Genomic DNA, 20,024 nt, shown 5'->3' on the forward strand with positions numbered 1-20,024 from the left:
AGGTCGACGTACATAATATTTTGCATCACAACAGATCAGATCCAGAATGTAAAAAATGGTTGCTCTGGCCCACAGACACAAACAACTGTCAAGATCGATTCCTGAACAAAACACAGGGTTTCACTATCAATAGGCCAGACCCACGCTATGTTCAAAGACAGCATGCAGGGGTAGTAACAACATACAGTGTAGGGAAACTCTGCCTTGATTGGCTACAGAAAGCTACCCTGCAGGATGTAAAACAGCACTTATCTTTACTTAAAGAAGGTGCAGATCTTACGGAATTCTTGCTAGGACCAAGAAAGCTGTGTCAAAAACGTTTCATATATGCCGGTATCTACGATGATTTTAATGAAATATGGAAAATTACCCTAGCAGAGACTGCAGAACGAATACGAGAAATTGATCGTATTAATTTAGAGAAATCTCTCTCTGTAGTAGACCATGGGTTAACGACTCGCCTAGGATATATTCATTGGACAGCATTGTGTCTTCTGCCATAGACATCATGGAACAAGACTTGGTCATGCTGCAACATGGTCAGTCTCAATTACATTCTATAATGCTATTAGGCTGGACGCTCCAAAAGCTGCATTCAGGCTATGAGTCTTGGCGTTTAATCAACACTACGCCACTGTTTTCAGAATTCAATCTCACTGATAAACAGATCAAACTGGCACAAAGGGGAGCAGACTACACTGTGCTGAGCATTGAAAAACTGGAACAATGACCATTTACGGTGGCAGAAAAACCAGCTACTGAGTGGATCATACATGGTAAAATTACTCTGCCTGTTACAACTTTCCATTTTCAGTATTGCCTAAAACATATACCAGCGGCAAATATGAAAGGTTGGGTAAAGAATACAACACGACATCTTGGGATTTACCTTACACACATAGATGTTGGAGTGGGGGGCGTGAAGTGTTTCTTAGCGGTACAAACTATGAAAATGCACTAAGCGGTTCCCTCCTTTGTCAGGGTATTAATTTACACGGGGCCTGCGATGGTTCCATTACAAACTTATCCTGTCACCTGCAAGGCTCAGCAGCTGCGGTGAGTAATCCAATTTTCGGACTACTTTCAAATGGAAGTTACCTTATGTTGAATGATCACAGCTGCTGTGGCATGTTGCCAGGTATCCCATATCTAGTAACAGTTACATCCAGGGTCACTTGCTGAATGCAAGTTTTGTTTCCACAAATACAGACAGTCAGGGAGTCGCCTCTATGGCCTTCACTGAACATCTCTTCTATACGAATTGATACTCAAAGCAGAATGAACGCCATTCTTTTACAACAGACTGTGCCACTGACCTGTGCCAAAGAAACCTATGATCTACAAGTCGCAAGGACTTCTGCCGAGATACAAGCCCTTTTGAATACAAACTGCCCTATATATTTCTCAGAACTGTTGGAACATATCTTAAACATGTCTGATACGAGCGGTATTGTACATGTATTTAAGACCGTGTGTTCAGGACTGTTAGCACCTTTTCAAGCAGTCCTCAGAATAATTCCCAACTTTATGCACTCTGTGTTTGGCGTACTGCCACTACTTTTGGACTCGTTGCAGGGATCCTATTTTTAATCTTACTGCTCTGATATGGCAAGCCAATTCACCAGCGTCACTCCAAGCACTATAGAGAGAGCTCTACTGGAGATGAAGGGTCGTGAGCGCTTCGTCCAAATTGTAGTTTTACCTCCTCTATGAGAATTAAATACCACATGGTTTCAGTCATTCAGACCAATCTGACAAGATTGCATCTTACCTGTCCTATGCTGCCTGCTTTGCGGTGAACAATGCGTGCTAGACATCTGTCGAACACTCCCATCAGTCATGCCTATGGATATCGATACTCTGCTGGACCCAGTAATGGCCCATACTGTGTGTTGTCCCCAGCGGCTACCAATCCTGATGACGGCATTCATTGAGATCTCACAGACGCAAATTGCCACTGCTTAGATACGAGAGGAAACAACAGGCCCGCAGGTAACATCCGATGCAACCAATGCTGACGGCGATGCTTCTCATCTATGTGCGGTTAGTCTTCTAAACAAGGTAATCCAACTTTCACCTACAACGGTAGACGACTTTTTGTCTACAGGATTAGAAGATTTCATGTTTTCTCCATCCCCTACACTGACTTTTTATTCAGCACACAGTGTATCGGGAAGACTCTGAATTTGGCCTTCTTTTTTCAAAACAAAGACCAAACTTGGAACTTTTTCCTATGATTATTTTTTGAATTTTTCTTTTTATGGCACAGTAATCTGCTTATAGTAGAACTATTCATAGAGAACAGAATTATTTGATACACTTTCAGAGACAATATGTCACCTTGTCAATAACAATTGGTTTATGTAACTTGACATGGAACGGTTTCGGCTTTTTCTTCTGTATTTACGAGCCATTTCATAATTTGTATATATATGTATGTTTATTCATTTGACATTCAATGTAAATATGTGCTGAGAATGAAACATTGCTTTAATATGTACAGCACCAATGCATTTTTTATGCATGGCAACAGTTTTTATGCATTTTACAATGTATTTTTAGATAATTTATTTTTAGACATGTTCTTAGCCATCCATTTGTAGCTATATTTTAGATATGTTTAGCATGTTTAGAATTTAGTAATGTCGTTCATACGAAAGTAGAGTGGGTGCTGTGTGTCGATTTAGATACCATATATAGGTTTCCCGATTTATGTCCTTATATAGGCACAATTCACATTGCCCATATTTAGGCATAGAAATCCTACCCTTATTTAGGCATTATCCATGCTCACCAAATACAGGCATGGCCGCCTACATCCGTTCATTTACATCACAACGAGTTCTTGGAAAACCAGACTCTTAAGCCTTTAGGACTTCCCCTTGCTTGGATATTGATTTCTCCAAGAACTCATTTATTACGCATGAACATCTATTTCTTAGGGGTTCATTCATGACGTTCTTCTGCCCGACTTTTACGTCAATACTGGCATTCCTAAACACCTTCAAGGTATAAATATACCTTCACTTACCATGGCAAACCACGGTTTGGCTGCCTACTAGTACGACGCGGCTCGCCATGGCAAGTTCGGAAGGAAGTCAAGTCCCCGCCTGACGCACTGACCAGACACTGTCATCCTCCTCACAGAGAATCCAGCTCCAGTGTTTCTGACTACCCTTGCGGGGTGTTAGAGATCGAGACTCGGAAAGAGATTCCAACCTCACTCATTCTAAGGTATGGAGCGGACTAGAACTTAGAGGGACTTTTGGCAAATCTTGACAACTATAGCTAAACTAGACAATAGACAAACAGCACCTACTTCTTACCTCGTACTACACATAGGTTAGGTACATTGGGGTAGAACTAGCTAGAAGCATCATATGAGTATTAACATTTTAGCCTGTGTTATTTATGTATGTATTTTTATGAATATCTGTCATAGCTACAAACCATGCTATTTCAGTATTATTTTATCTTACTGCTAAAGCTGTACATATTATACTTCCCATTCTGTCTTACGATTGTAACAGTTCATATCTCTTGCATGAGAAATAAGACTGATCAATAAAACCTTTTTATTGAAACGCCTGTCTATCTATTTCTGTCTAACTTTGTAGAAAAGAAGCATGCATGATTGACTGAGTGAAACTGTTATCTATTGTTTCTACGATTCTGAGATTGTTCCGACTGTAAGGAAAACAAAGTTGTCATGTTTATGCAGTTGTCAGAAACTAATCCCTTCTTGTTTATTCGAGAAGTTTTTAGTGACCTCTGAGTTAGCTGGCACACACAAGTAATTAAATTTAATGTACTCGATAGAGGCATACTGACCTCAGTTCTATGTCAAAACTATAGTGTATATTATTCCAATGCGCAGAGCCTATCAGGGATATAGGAACTACACTACATTGCCATGGCTTCACATGACTCCTTCACCCAAACTGCCAGGACCCTCAAGGTCATGTCGGGACGAAATAATAAACATGCCAAAGTATAAGTGTAAGAAATTGGATTAATATTTCTGGTGGGTGACTACCCACCTCGAAGAAAAATCACAACCCTTGTGAGGGTGAACCCCCTTGGTAGCTATGGCAACAGATAGGCTTAGCGTAGGACAATGTGTAAAGTATTTATGAAGTACCATAAAAGCAATAAAGTCAAAGTACAAAAAAAAATTCCAAACCGTATTACAAACAATTAGTACAATTTAATAAACAAAATTACAAACATACAATGAGAGAACCTGTAGAAATGATTTTTTAAAGTAGGGTCTCGTTGAGGTCCATGTGCCACTGGTCATCTAGGTAGCTCCAGGAAAAGGCATCTTGAAGCTTGTTGTCTCCCGGTAGCCACACAGATGGTCAACCAGATGACCCTCGGAGTATTTGTTTTTTGTTATGGGTATAAGAGGAAGCAGGCCATCCTTCAGGGCTTCTCTCAGATCAATGTTTGTAGGTCCAGTCCTCTTCTGACCTTCCGCGGGTCCATAAAGTGTTCTGAAGTTGATGCCTGGAGGTGCCACACTTGCTAGTGTGTGAGGGTGACCAATGTCCTTCCCTAACTAATGTAATTAGTCAGGGCATTTTCAAGATGGTGAAAGCCTTTGGCCACCCTAAATGTAAGGGCAAAGGCCTCATGAGACCTAGGTGCTGGCTGTAAGTAGGGGGAGTATACTATCGCCCACTGCTCATACCCCACATATTCTGCTGAACTCAGAGGAGTCATCTCCGCCAATTCAGCTTATCCTATTTTGTGGTCCTGGGAAGCATTTAACACATCTCTCGCACATATTCAAGACTAATCACTTTCTGGGAGAAGCTGAAGAGTTTTAGCCTCCAGGATACTTCAGACAGGGAAAACTTTCAAAAGTATACTTTTCCAGAGTATTTATTAAAAATGAAACTTCACCATTGAATTTGTTATTGAATAACAATGAAAAATATTTGTTTAATTATTTTCCTGGCTAGTTCCATTCCCGAGATGCAGTATTAGTATTTTATTCTGCTCTCTGGTTTTCTACATTGGACAGTTGGGCCTGCCCCAGTGAAAATGACTTTTAGAGCCTTGTCACTGCAAGGATGTGGTAACATTCACTTTCTACATGTCCCACGTTTAAATACCATGCACCCTATCTTTTGGGCTACGCAGCTAGTGTGGTATTTGGTGAATCGACTGATAGAATATTAGGTAATTTCTCATAATTCCTATTTGGAGAAGGTTAAAATCTGACTTACCTCATAAATATTAATGAGATAGGTCACATATTGTGGCTTACTCTGACTGCATGCCATCACAGGTATGGTAGCCTGCTGGTGACAAAAGAACACATTGCCCTGAAATAATTTACCAGTTCCTAAAAGAGGATTGGTACATATTAAAAAGCTATTTTACGTTCCCAAGCAGCAAAACCACTGTTTGCAAACATAACACTTTTGTATAAATCAGGTCTGAGGTTATTCTACCATATTTTTTAAAGGTTCATCCATTTACTTTATATTACAATTTTACAACTATATTGAAAAAAGATAGATTCTTACAGGAAATTGTGAAAACCATTCCTGACATTTTCCAGTAGCCCAGGGTCGGATACAGTTCCTAGCAAAATTATATCTTTACAGTAGTAAATTAAGCATGTGCTTAGAAGAACATTGGGGCAGATTTACAATAACTGGTGCATCCCTGCATATCAGCAGGGATGCCCCAGTTATTGTGCGTCACGGCTCCACCACCATGGATGCGCCGCATTTACAATGCGGCGCACCATGGGGCAAAAACGGACAGATGCATGACGCATCTGTGCCGTAAAGGCGGCGCATTGCTGGAGTTGCATCGCAAGCGCGACGTAGCTCCAGCAAGGCTCTGGGGTGCCCTATCCTCACAATGCTGCATCAATCCTTACGCCTGCTTCAAGCAGGCGCAGGGTTTTGACGCAGCATGGGCTCAAAAGTGACTGAGTGAAATCTTGTAGATTTCACTCAGCCACTTTTAGGAGGCGTTCCTGCACCGGAACGCCCCCCCCCCCCCGTGCAGGAACGCCTACTTCTGGCGCAGGGCTTTACAACGTGACGCATCTCCCAGAAGCGTCACGTTGTAAATACCCCGCAGCATGGCGCTGGTTTTGCGCCGCCGCTGCGTCACAAAAGTGACGCAACGGCGGCGTAAAAGAGGCGCAAGTGGCTTGTAAATCTGCCCCATTGTGTTCTGCTTCTTTGAAACTGGTTGAGCTTACAATACTTCAGCTGTTCCTGCCCAAAAAGCAACCCACTGTCCTAGGACTTACAAAGGCTGTGTCCTGCATTGTCATTTGGAAAGCTACAGAACACACTCTATAATTGTTTGTTCTCAGTTACTTTTTGAGTAGCAATGGCCTCTGGGATGGAAATGAATGACACCTTAGTTTGTACTGATGATCTGACCAATAAAGGGTAAGATGGAGAAAGAGTTTCATCAAAAACTATAACTCTGCAGCGACCTCAATCATGGGTGAGTATATTCAGTTCAAGCACATGCCAATCACAACTCATCCTTCATGTTCAGAACTTGAGCTCCCATAGTCACCCCGGACTCCATGGAAGATTATTTAAACCGCCCACAAGAGGTGCTTTGAGGTCTTCTAAGAATGCAGAGTATTGGTAGTCAGTGGACGAAGAGTTTGCCATGGGTTTGGATATTGGTCAGTATCCAAGTGAAACTGGCATGATACATGTTATAGATGCCAGTAGTTAGCCCCCTTGGTCCATGGGGGGTGATCCTAAAAACTTGGCATAGTTGGAGCCAGTGTGTGCTTACCTCGGGTGCCTCTGCACTGCCTGGCTCGGTTTGGTGGCTGCATGTTCCTTCTCTAATGACTAACCTACTACTATCATAGTGGCAACTACTTCCAATGAGTTTGTTATTCGGTGGGACCAGATCAACCTTACAGAATGTAGTCTGTGTTTAGGTCTCCCAGAATGCAATCTGTGTTTCTGATGTCTGATAAAGAATGCTGTCCCTTAATCTTCAGGATATCAGTGTGTGCAGCATGAGTGGTGTACACACCAAGATGTTACTGCTTGCAAGCAACAGTCCCATTCTCAAGCCCTCATTTCCTCTTTTTCTTTCAGGAAGCTCGATCCCATTGTTCCAGGGGGACATCAGGAGGCAGCTGACCCGCAGTGCTGTGCAGTGTAACCAATGCATCTGGCCAAGCTCCGGAAATGGGGCCATCACAGTGCCCTTCGTTATAGCTCCTGAATATAGTGAGATACATGTATTGTTCTTCCATACACTGGGTGGTTACAGCACTATGGCTTATGGCTGGGCACCTGGTGGAGGTAGATGAGCCCCTTAACCATATCATCTCTAGGGAGTGTATGCAGCAGTGGCATCTGAGGCTTTCTACTTAGCACTGTCTTTTATAAAGTCCTCAAGTAAAACTGACTGGTTGGGAGGCCTTTCACTTGGTGACATCAGGAGCCAGTACTCCTGCATATACACCTTGATGTGTGTAATAAGAGGGCAGGTTACTGTATTATCTCAGCTGCATGTTAAGGCCTTTACTAGACAAGCTGATGGGACTTAGGGATTCTCCTTCACAACACAAGCTGATAGGCCTTATGAGCTCTCCTTCACAATACAGGCAGATGGTTCTCCTTCACAGTGTAGGTTGATGGGAGCTTGGGGCCCTGCTTCACAATTCAGGGTTATGGGACATTGGGGGCTCGCCTTCATAATACAGGCTGGTGGGTCTCCTTCACAATACAGGCTGATGGGGGCTAGGGTTTCTCCCACATAACAGCATGCAGAAGTACTTGATGCACAGGCCATCTTGATAGAATAAGGATGTCTTAATTCATAGCATGGGCTACTGGAGGAGGTCTTCATTTACCTTGCATGTTGTTAGAGATATGAGGTCTCCTTTACACCATTGGAGAGTATCCTCATTCACTAGAGGTATGGGTTCTCTTTCGAACAGTAGGGATTGGATGGGGTCATCACATAGAGTGCAAGCTCAGTGGGGCAGAGGGTCTACTCGACACAGTGGTTATTGATTGCTCTTTATGGAACACCTGGGTTCCTTCCAAATGCTCGTGAAGGTGTCTTTGCAGTGTCAGGAGATGGAGAACACCTCCACAGTATTGGCTAATATGGGGTGGAATAGATGCCTGATGACTATGTTGACCACTGGGGGAATCAATCGCAGGCCAAGCTAACCACCACCCAGAGAGGTAAACATCCATTGCAACGCAGACATTACAACGCAATGCCTTTACAATGCAATGGAAAGGTATCTGTTGTAATAGTTTGCGTTGTAATGTCATCAATTCCACAAGAGTTATCTGATTTTTCCATAAATCGATCTGGCACTGACGACCATGCTGGTTGTCAGTACAGCTGCTAAGTTTGTGTTTTGTGACCTCAAGGAAGTCCTGGTGTACATCCACCAGCGGCAGTGTCTTCCTCCTTCCATTCTAACTCTGCTTTCAATCCCTTTTGTCTCACCCTCGCCCAGGCGATAGCTCCAAGGCTCTGATCCGGGCGGCACTACAGGAGTTCAACACGCTGACCTGTGTCCAGTTCACTGACCGCAAAATGGAGACCGACTACTTGAACATCAGCTCTGGGGGAGGGTATGTCTTTTCAGACCCTACAAACACAAACACAATCCCTCCTGGTCATAATGCCAGGGCTAGGCTTTACCTATTACGTCATATATTTGAGAAACCCTTGTAGTGTCAGCCCCACAATAGTGGCCATGAAAGCTTACTTGAATACTGTCAGAAAGTGACACACATGACGGTATGCCAGATTTATATATGTACATTTGTCATTGTTTGCATCGTGGTGGGACAAGGACTGACACCTTCTACTCTGTAAGCAGAGAAACTCCTGGGTCCTGTTTTCCTCATTATAGAGATAGCTTTCTAATTGGCAAGGTGCTCTACAAAGAGCTTCAAGTCTATTTCTTGATGCTGTTCCACATGCTGCTGGTCACTTTGATTGTATAAGATTTAAATGTAGGGCACAGCAAAAGTGAGAGCTCAGGCTTCCCTGTTCATATCATAAGTGTATCCAAGGACCACATCTGGGTGAAACAGCTAAAAATAAAAGTTCTGAGTAGTGGGTAGTTTCCTTCTTTCCTTGCCTTCCATGTGCTGACATTGTCTATTGCTGAACTTTGAGTATTATCCTCAAAGGAAATTATGAAAACTGCCCAGAAATGTAGGCAAAATTGCACAAAACACTGGTCTAGAATTTTAACCTATTTGCAGGTTGAGGTTGGTTTGCTAATGGCAACTTGGAGACATTTGAAAGGTTTCCATGGCAAGACATTCTGCCAATGCCTTACTATTGGCGTTGTAGATTGTGACTCACATTCACTTGCTTCCTATTTGTTGGCTCTCTTTGTTTTAGGCTGTACAGCTTGAGATTGTTCCTTCCATTGCCTAAACCCTATGTATGAGGTATTTGTGTGGCTGTAGATACAAATGCTTAGCATAAGTCCGCCATCTAGTGTTGGGCTCGGATGTGTGCAAGCTATTTTTCTTTGAAGAAGTCTTTCGTGTCACGCAGTACAGTGACTCCTCCTCTTGCTTGCAATGTGCATGGTCCTCAACTCCATTGTTAAATCATTTTTTTCCGCTGCCAGGTTCAGATGTGTCCTGTGTCCTGACAACATCATGGGGATATTTGAAAAGCTTTCCTGGGAATGCATTCCGCCCATAGCTTTGTGGTTTGTAACTCACATTTGCTTGCTTTCTATTTGCTGGCTTTATTTGCTTGAGGCTTTCCAGCTTGAGTTTGCCCCTTTCATTGCCTAAACTTTATTTACGGTATTCTTCCACCAGTGCTCGATTTCTGTAAACAGGCCTTCAAATCATGTTCTTATTTTGTGACATTTGCTGTGCATTCATAGAGAGAGGTCAAATGTCAGGCGCTCTCTTCCATGGCGCTTGATGTTTACTTTTCTTTCTCTGACTACAACGTGAGAGGATTTATGTGACAATCATGCTGGCTTCAGGGTGTGTACTTGAGGAAGGCTTTACAATTCTGTTGTGTTTTTTCTAGCACACAAAACAATATAAATGTCTGTAAATGAATTGTGCAGATATTTCAGAATGTATCAGAGTTAAAAAAGCAAAAAACACTTTCTTTAGTAATTCTGAAGTGTGATGGAAACAAAAATTCAAACACGAACAAAACAAATCAATACACTAGAGGGAATATTTATGAGCCCCTTAAGCCACTGGAACATCACTTTTTGTGAGACTCTGGCAGCGCAAATCACAAAATCATGTTTATGAGGCCACGCAAAACTACTATGCATTTCTTTGAATGGTTTCATAGATCTAGAGAAAGGCAAGGCAGCGCAAATCAAATCACTGCTTTGCCTTACTTTGCGCTCTGGAGCTGTTCCATGGGTGTTTCGGTTGGTGTTCCCATGGAACACCCATGGATTTTGACACTTCCCCAGATTTACGAGAGCATGTAAATCTGGGGAAGCGCCAAAACCTTAGTCCTCCTGAGGTAAGGCATAACAAGGAGGAATAACTTTATTTCTCCTTGTTTTTTCCTCTTTTTATGTGTACTGCATACTGCCTCTTAGGATTGTTTCTGTGCAGGAAGGGGTCCCTAAACAATCCTGCTGACAGCACAGGGACCCTTGGTACAAGGGTGCCTACGTAGGTGCCAGGCTGCCGAAACGGCACCAGTGCAAGGGGAAAGTTCAGGAATGCACTGTATTGCATAATACGGTGCTTTCCTGCCCTTTCACTTTGACTTAGGGCATGGCAGATAGCTGACTTGCTGCTCTTCACTGCCCTACGCCAAATCCCCATGAATGAGGGCTTAGCTAATGACTTGCTGCCCTGCCCTAAGCTATATCCCCATAAGTGAGGCCCTAGTTGATGACATGTTCACACATTATCGTTTGTGAGCATTATACTTTTATCAGTAAAACTGTGCAAATATAATGGTAATTTTAATTAAAGATGTATTTTCTGTAATGCCAGTACACTATCACACCTTGCATACTTCACTTTACTCCACTTCAATTTATTATGCACCACTTCATCCTAAGTCACTCCACGCCACTCAACACTGCCTCACTGCACTCTACTCTGCACAAATCCACTCTTCACCTCTTTACTTGACACCACTCTTCTCTATGCCAATGCATTCTACCTCAAACTACTATACTATGCACCACTGTACTCTTTGCCACTGCATTCTACTCAGTGCCACTCCATGCTACGTTTGTACACCCTGTCAAACCACTCTACATCACTCTAATCTACTCTCCACTCTATGCTGCTTTACTCTACACCACTGTATTCGACTGCTCACCACTTCACTCTACTTTAAAGCCGTATACACTACACCACTGCACTTGGGCCACTCTACTCTCCACCACTGCACTCTATGCCATTCTACACTGCCGCTATGTCACTATACTCTGTGCCACTATACTCTATGCCACTATACTCTATGCCACTACACTCTGTCATTGCACTCTAAACCATTTATTCCATATCACTACACTCTATGCCACTCTATTTTACTCGGCACCACTGTACTCTACACCACTGCTCTCTGCTCCACTCTACTCTGCATCACTCTATGGCACTGCACTCCACGCCATTGAACTCTACGCCACTCTACTATATGCTAATGCACTCTACACCAATGGACTGTAACACCACTACATTCTACCCTGCACAACTCCACTCTACTCTGCATCACTCCAGTCTACGCCATTCTTCTCTGCAACACTGCACTCTACTCTTCACCACCCTACTGCACACTACAACAATGCAATATATGCAACTATGCTCTACATCACTCGACTTTGCATTGCTCCACTCTACACCACTGCAATCTACCCTGCGTCACCCCAGTCTATTCTATACCGCTGCACTCCACACCCCTTTACGGGGAACAACGTTTACAACGCAACTTTTACAACGCACTACACTTACAACGCATTTTTTACAACGCAACATCCACTACAACGCATTCCATTACATATCATGACACTACAACGCATTTTTAAAAACTACCTTTACAACGCATTCCATTACATCGCATACTACCTTTACAACGCATACCATTGCAACGCATAATATTACACTACACTATCCAACACTTACCCTACTGTTGCACCCCCTGGAGTTAGAATAGTAATTTTTACCCCTATACCATCATCATCAAATATCTTTATTTCGGTCGTTAAGACCATAAAAGAAGCATCATAGTACAATAAAACATAGCAGTGTTAAAACAATACACAGTTGTGATAAAAATATTAACTCAGTCCAACGTCATTGCTTGATATGGTTTTAAGAAGACGTGAGCGTGTAAACCACATAGACGTTAAAAACTTGGCAACAGCAAAGGCAATTGGGGGCGAGATGTCAGATTTAAATATTCTAAAAGCTGGGAGGTGTTGTTTGAAACCCATGTTTCTAAGTAATGGGCAGAGCCAATACCTCCTTGCTCTGCTGTACACCGGGCAGAAGAATAAAACATGCAAGTCTGTCTCTTGTGTCTGCTTGCAAAGGGGGCAAAGGGCCGTGTGTGCTGAGTTAGACCACAGGGCAGTATATGCCCTCAGAGGGAGAGTGTTATAGCGCCATTGCATGTAAAGCTTTCTTGTGAGAGTGGGACCCATATCATTATAAGTTGACTCTAAGTGGTAAAAATCTTTAAAAACCAAGAAGTGGGCAGTATGGGAGCCCTCCCTCGCTGTCCTTATAGCACCTTGTAAGTGGTGTTCACGAAATACCTTTGTGATAAGTTTGCGGGAATCCCTGGTGCATGTAACCTCTGGATCATACCACAAGTCAGGTCTACCCAGTGTCTCACAGGTAAGCTTTATGTAACTTAACCATGGTATTTGTATGTTGTTACGGAGGCGCAAAATATCTTGCAGCTCTACTCTATATTTGGAAAGTTCTGGGGACGACCATATTTTACACCATAGGGTTAGGGGTTTTAAGCCCAACTCCTCTGAAAGCGGTCTTAAGCCTAGATCTAATCTGAGTGGCAGAAGAGGTGTACTGGACGGTAAAGCTGTCAGCTGCCTGAGAAAAGTGTTCTCTGTTACCTGAAGCTTCTGCACAGGCGTATGTCCCCAGATTTCTGCACCGTAAGTAATGGCCCCCCGGGCCTGGACCTTGTATATTTGTATGCGTGGGCCAAGGGGTCTGTATGTAAGGCCCTTTGTCATCCTGGCAATGCCACCCACAGACTGGGTCAGTTTCATATTCGCTCTTAGTTTGTGTGGCTCCCAGGTCATGCGTTCGTTAATAACTATACCCAGATATTCAAAGGTAAAAACCCTCTCCAGCCTAGAGGATCCTATACTGGGCGACGATCGTGTGGTCGGGGGTGGGTTGAAGATCATAAATTTAGTTTTAGCAGCATTGATCTCCAACCCACGCTCCTCGCAGAAACCTACAAAGCCATTCAGAACCCGTTGGAGTCCCATGGGGGATTTGGAGAGCAGCAGGGTATCATCCGCAAACATAATTGCGGGAACCCTGCTGCCGTCCAACTTAGGGGCATCAATATCGTTCAGGGTGCAAAGGTGATCTACGACCCCGTTAGCGAATAGACAAAAGAGAGTCGGGGCGAGGACACAACCCTGCCTAACCCCCCTATCGACCGGGAAAGCATCAGACAGTGTTCCATCCCTTCCACATCTTACTCTTGCATAATTCCACTGATGCAACCTTCTCAAAATTGAGAGAATATCCCCGGGGACCCCCATTTTTGTTAACACCGACCATAACTTATCTCTGGGTACCAGATCGAAGGCGGCACGAAGGTCTACAAAGACTGTATAAAGACTGCCGCCCTCAATCAGCACCGTCTTCCAATATAAAAGGTTTAAACTGAAGATTTGGTCGGTGGTGGAGATGCCACGCTGGAAACCCGCTTGGTAAGGGCTCATAATCGCCATTTCTTCGATCCAGTCCTGGAGGCGATTTAAGATGAGCCTACCAAAAATCTTCTACGGTACATCTATTAGGCTAATGGGTCTGTAATTGGCTGGGAGCAGAGGGGAACCCTTTTTAAAAATCGGTACAATCTCAGCCCCCAGCCAAGTACCCGGAATAACCATGCCTGCTAAGATAGCGTTATAGAGGGTCGCAAGATAGGGGGTCCAAACGTCTGGCTCCTGCTTGAACAAGTCACCCGGAAGCCCATCCAAGCCAGGTGCCTTGCCTGAGGCAAGGCCAGTCAGAACGGCTCGCACCTCCTTAAAAGTGAATGGTTCACCAGTCTCAAGGGAGCAGTGGGGGTGGTTAGAATTTTCCCCTACATCCTCAGGCAGTTTATAAAGAGACTGAAAATGGTCCTGCCATACCTTGGCTGAGATATTAGGTTCTGAGGCAGGTGTCAATTCCTCGGAACCCGTGTTGACGCAGCGCCAAAATTTGCGCGAGTCTGCACGGGCCAGGAAATTAGTGAGATTAATCCATTTGTCATATTCCCATTCTCTTTTAGCGTTTGAGGTCATGGACTTGTAGACACTTCGTCTGGCCCTGATGTCCACGGCACACCTACCTTCCTTGATTGCACCCAGGAGGTCGGCTTTCGCCTTTCGGCAAGCGCCGTTGTACCATGATGGACCGAAAGATTTTCTATTAGTCCTGGTTATTGGTTTCGTTAGGCATTCAGAAACTATTATTAGGAAGTCGGCATGCAGCTGTCCCAAATCAGAATAGATAACCTCGCTAGTACCTTTCTCTGCTATCACCTGGAGTTTCTCCAATAGAGGCAGTGCTTGAGTATATAAGTTATTAATTTTTTCCGGATGTGAAGATAGATGCTCCCACTTTATCCTGCGTCTATTGGACTCAAGTACCCGGCATTCTTCAGATTCACCCCTATAGATTCCCCTAACTGGGGAGCCGGGATGACTATAATTTAGTTCAAGGGCATTATGGTCGCTATCACTCCTGATTGTAACCCAAAAGTCTGTTACAAAGGACCATGAACACACAGGAACCAAAACATAGTCCAGTCTGGATTCACTACCCATTCTATTAAAAGTGCATCTTGCCATACCATCAGACTTAGACCTGCCATTGCAGGCGCGAAGGCCGTATTTCAACGAGAGGGAGTTGATTTGCAGAGCCAGGGGGGACCATGTCTTAGGAGCCGGAGCCTGAGTGGGAGGAATATGCCAAAAGAGATCCTCCTCCGTGGCCAGACCCTCCATGAAGCCAGGGAGGGGCTCATAATGGCAATTAAAGTCCCCTCCTACGAGATAGGCAGTACCCTCTGGTATGTCATTTAAAACCAGAGCGAGCTCCGTGATGGTAGATGACTCCTGGGAAATATTGATTGGGCGTGAGTAGATGTTGACCAACAACAGACTAGCGGCGTTTGGCCACTCCAGCCGCACAGCAAGGATGTCTGCTGAATTAGTGGGTAATATATCCGCCCTGCAACCTAAGTCAGTGGCCACCCATGTTGTGAGACCACCTGAAGGGCGCCCCCTACCACCCCACGTTGCATGCTTAGAGAAGGTTGCAAAGCCCTTATGAACAATATTTTCTCTAGCCCACGTCTCTTGTAAGAGACAGATGTCTTTCTGCTCGATAAAAGAGCACCAGGACGGGTTATCAAGTTTGTTAGAGAGGCCCGCAATGTTCCAGGATAGAATTTTAAGTGGTGAGGAAATTGGTGCCGTGCAAGGTGTGCTGGGGGGTGAAACCACTTCCGACTCCGACCCCCGGGGAGAGGTTGGGCCGTAATCAATTCCCTGCTTAACCCTCGCGGGTGGGGTGTTCCAAGGTGGGAAGGCCACCTCTGAGCTACCCTCTTCAGTGACTTTGGTGTACGGAAAGTGTTCCTCATCCTTAGGGGGTACTGGTTGTCTATTCTTAGTTGTGTTCAAAGCGCCACCACCCACAGACGAAAACGGTCAATCCACCATGTCTAAAGTATAGAAACGATTGTGGGTGGGTACTTGACCATGTCTAGGGCACCCTGTCAGCCAGCGTTCCCTATCCGCATGTGGAGCCCTTGACCTATTTCTCCAGGGTACTAGATCCCACCCGTCCTCAGCTTGTGTGGTTGTTGTTGTGGGAGGGTAAAAGAAGGAGAGTGGGAGCGATTGAATAAGAGAACCCGTAGTTGGATATGGCCAACTACATATGTGAGAAGCTGTTCGGGGATCCCTAAAATTAATCAATACACAGTCTCCCGGGGTAGTTTTTTTGGTATTACCCAGCCACGGGAGTCTCCTAACCATGAGAACCTCACTGTTAATGCCCTCTGGTAAGGGCCTGTTTTTCGAGAGCCAGTGGATGACTTTGTTTTTCAAAGCCTCCACTGGTTCGCTGGTAGATGGTTTTAATTCAGGGATACCCGTTAGGATAACTGTATACGGGGCTGACTCAGGCGGTAAGTTAACTGGTCTGTATCTGTTATTATGTTCCTGCGCCCGTGGTGGGGAAGGAAACGGTGTGTCACAGGGAGTGGAGATGGTATTCTGTGGAGGGATCGTGGGTCCAGGTTTTAAAGAAGGAATCGGTCTGGGCAGATGTGAATGGGGGAGCTGTTGTAGACCAGGGCTGTCCCTAGAGAGTGGTATAGCTGTGGACGTTATAGGTGTTTTAGTAGGTTTAGAGTTAACCCCTAACTGAACCATATCATGATGAAGATTATTTATAGATGATTCCAATTTAGCAAGGCGATCTATTAAGGGGGTGAGTAACTCGCTCAAGAAAGATTTTATGTCTACAAGTGAGGGGCCCTCCACCCGTGCAGCAATTATTGGGCCCTTCCCTTCCTCTTAGGTATTGCTCCCTCGCGATTCCCTTGAGTAGAATCTACACTAGGAATATCATTAGTTTTCATAGTTGTCTCAGAGGCTAAATCCAGACTGCAAGTTGTGGGGGCAGTAGAGAGCCTTGGAGGCAGGAGGGATAGTGTAATAAAATCAATTGGCGTAGAAGTACCGCAGTCTGTGATAGATGAAATCGTAGTGCTTGGATTCAATGATGTCGAGGGCACCGGCAGTCCAGGCGGTCCCCCCTTGACATGGTCAACAAATTCTGGCAGTTGTGGTGGGGAGGTAGCATGTTTGAGAGGGCCTAAAGACGATCTTCTAATCCAGTCTACATCTAGGGAAATACGCTTCTCTAAAGTGGTTATGTCGTCAATCAACAGGGATCCAGCCTTTGCAAAATATAAGTCCAATGTACCTGTGGGCTTGGCAGCAGCCTGGGATGTTTTGCTCCGAGTTTCTCTCACAGTCGCCATTGATGCAGTCACAGTAGAGGTGAAAGAGGGTAGGCCCTGACCCTGCCTCGCCTGTCCTCGAACGGCCTCAAACGGCCCGCTCTTTGCCCGGTCTTCGCTCCGGGCGCGTTCCGCTGGCGCGTAGGGGCGGGGCTCTTATGCTGTGCAAATATTTAGAAAGGGGTTGGGGCCGGGAAGAGTTCACAGGTGTGCTCGATCAAAAGAACAACGAGCACCCTGGTCCTCGCAGTCCCGGGCAGCGATGTTAAGCGGCAGCCTCCCCGTGTACGTAGTCCAAAGAGCACAGCAGTCCCAGCAATCCCGGGCAAAGGGAATCAGTAGCTTCGCAGTGTCCAGCAGCCTTGTGTGACGAGCGGCACCCGCGAAGTGGGGGCCGCGAGCGGTAAAGAACTAGATGGGGGAGGGGCCGGGAAGAGTTCACAGGTGTGCTCGATCAAAAGAACAACGAGCACCCTGGTCCTCGCAGTCCCGGGCAGCGATGTTAAGCGGCAGCCTCCCCGTGTACGTAGTCCAAAGAGCACAGCAGTCCCAGCAATCCCGGGCAAAGGGAATCAGTAGCTTCGCAGTGTCCAGCAGCCTTGTGTGACGAGCGGCTCCCGCGAAGCGGGGGCCGCGAGCGGTAAAGAACTAGATGGGGGAGGGGCCGGGAAGAGTTCACAGGTGTGCTCGATCAAAAGAACAACGAGCACCCTGGTCCTCGCAGTCCCGGGCAGCGATGTTAAGCGGCAGCCTCCCCGTGTACGTAGTCCAAAGAGCACAGCAGTCCCAGCAATCCCGGGCAAAGGGAATCAGTAGCTTCGCAGTGTCCAGCAGCCTTGTGTGACGAGCGGCACCCGTGAAGCGGGGGCCGCGAGCGGCAAAGAACTAGATGGGGGAGGGGCCGGGAAGAGTTCACAGGTGTGCTCGATCAAAAGAACAACGAGCACCCTGGTCCTCGCAGTCCCGGGCAGCGATGTTAAGCGGCAGCCTCCCCGTGTACGTAGTCCAAAGAGCACAGCAGTCCCAGCAATCCCGGGCAAAGGGAATCAGTAGCTTCGCAGTGTCCAGCAGCCTTGTGTGACGAGCGGCTCCCGCGAAGCGGGGGCCGCGAGCGGTAAAGAACTAGATGGGGGAGGGGCCGGGAAGAGTTCACAGGTGTGCTCGATCAAAAGAACAATGAGCACCCTGGTCCTCGCAGTCCCGGGCAGCGATGTTAAGCGGCAGCCTCCCCGTGTACGTAGTCCAAAGAGCACAGCAGTCCCAGCAATCCCGGGCAAAGGAAATCAGTAGCTTCGCAGTGTCCAGCAGCCTTGTGTGATGAGCGGCACCCGCGAAGCGGGGGCCGCGAGCGGTAAAGAACTACATGGGGGAGGGGCCGGGAAGAGTTCACAGGTGTGCTCGATCAAAAGAACAACGAGCACCCTGGTCCTCGCAGTCCCGGGCAGCGATGTTAAGCAGCAGCCTCCCCGTGTACGTAGTCCAAAGAGCACAGCAGTCCCAGCAATCCCGGGCAAAGGGAATCAGTAGCTTCGCAGTGTCCAGCAGCCTTGTGTGACGAGCGGCACCCAACACTTACCCTACTGTTGCACCCCCTGGAGTTAGAATAGTAATTTTTACCCCTATACTATCCAACACTTACCCTACTGTTGCACCCCCTGGAGTTAGAATAGTAATTTTTACCCCTATACTATCCAATACTTACCTTAAATGCAATTTAATATTATGCGTTGTAATGGTATGCGTTGTAAAGGTAGTATGCGATGTAATGGAATGCGTTGTAAAGGTAGTTTTTAAAAATGCGTTGTAGTGTCATGCTATGTAATGGAATGCGTTGTAGTGGATGTTGCGTTGTAAAAAATGCGTTGTAAGTGCATGCGTTGTAAAAGTGTGCGTTGTAATGACATACATCCCCCCTTTACTCAAAACCAATACACTCTACGCCATTGCACTCTACACCCCTTCAATCTACCCATAGCCACTCAAATCTGCTCTATTCTATGGCACTGCAGTCTATGCCAATGCACTCTACACCACTTTACTCAAAACCAATACACTCAACCCTACTGCACTCAACGCCCCTGCACCTAACACCTCTTTACTGAAACCCAATATGCTTTCTGCCATTATATTCTCTACCACTCTACTCTACACAATTGCACACTATGTCAGTTTACTCGGTACTACTCAATGCCACTGCGCTCTACACCAATGCACTCTATGCCACTCTACTCTTCACCACTGCACTCTTCAACACTCTACTCTGTGCCACTGCACTCCGCTCCTTTGCACTCTGCACCACTGAAATCTGTGACACTCCACTCTGCACCAATGCACTCTCCTCCACTACACTCTACACTACTGCTCTCGATGCTAGTCTAATCTAATGTGCACCATTGCACTGTATGACACTGCATTCCACCCCACTTCACTGTACGCCTCTCTATTCTGTGCCAATCTGGTCTTTGTCAGTGCACTCTAGCCCACTCTACTATGCACTAATGCATTCTTTGCCACAGCACTGTACACCACTACAGTCTAAGCCATTCCACTCTAAAACACTCCACTCTACACCACTCCAGTCTGCCACTCTACTCTGTGCCACTGCACTCTATGCCAACATATTCTACACCACCACAACTCTATACCACTCCTCTCTACGCCACTTTAATCCACTATGCACCACTGCACTCTACTGCACTTCACTGTACTCTGCACCACTCTAGTCCATGCCAATGCACTCTACCCCCCTCTACTACTCACCACTGCACTCTACGGAACTCTACTCC

General features: G+C 45.7%; 1 protein-coding gene across 2 annotated transcripts in view; it reads left to right on the top strand.

The window, feature by feature from the left end:
• The window catches only part of LOC146859674 (astacin-like metalloendopeptidase), a 565,544-nt gene that overhangs the window by 286,502 nt on the left and 259,018 nt on the right, over positions 1-20,024 (top strand). Inside the window, exons 5-7 of one of the 2 annotated variants that reach the window (XM_085643427.1) lie at positions 7,104-7,238; positions 8,492-8,609; positions 9,629-9,712. In XM_085643427.1, coding sequence (XP_085499553.1) covers positions 7,104-7,238; positions 8,492-8,609; positions 9,629-9,712 — 337 coding nt within the window. The remainder of the gene's footprint in view (positions 1-7,103; positions 7,239-8,491; positions 8,610-9,628; positions 9,713-20,024) is intronic. The other variant, XM_085643428.1, reaches the window with a different exon arrangement.

The sequence above is a fragment of the Triturus cristatus genome, chromosome 3_1 (genome assembly GCF_964204655.1).
Source record: "Triturus cristatus chromosome 3_1, aTriCri1.1, whole genome shotgun sequence".
In the NCBI taxonomy this organism is placed as follows: Eukaryota; Metazoa; Chordata; class Amphibia; order Caudata; family Salamandridae; genus Triturus; species Triturus cristatus.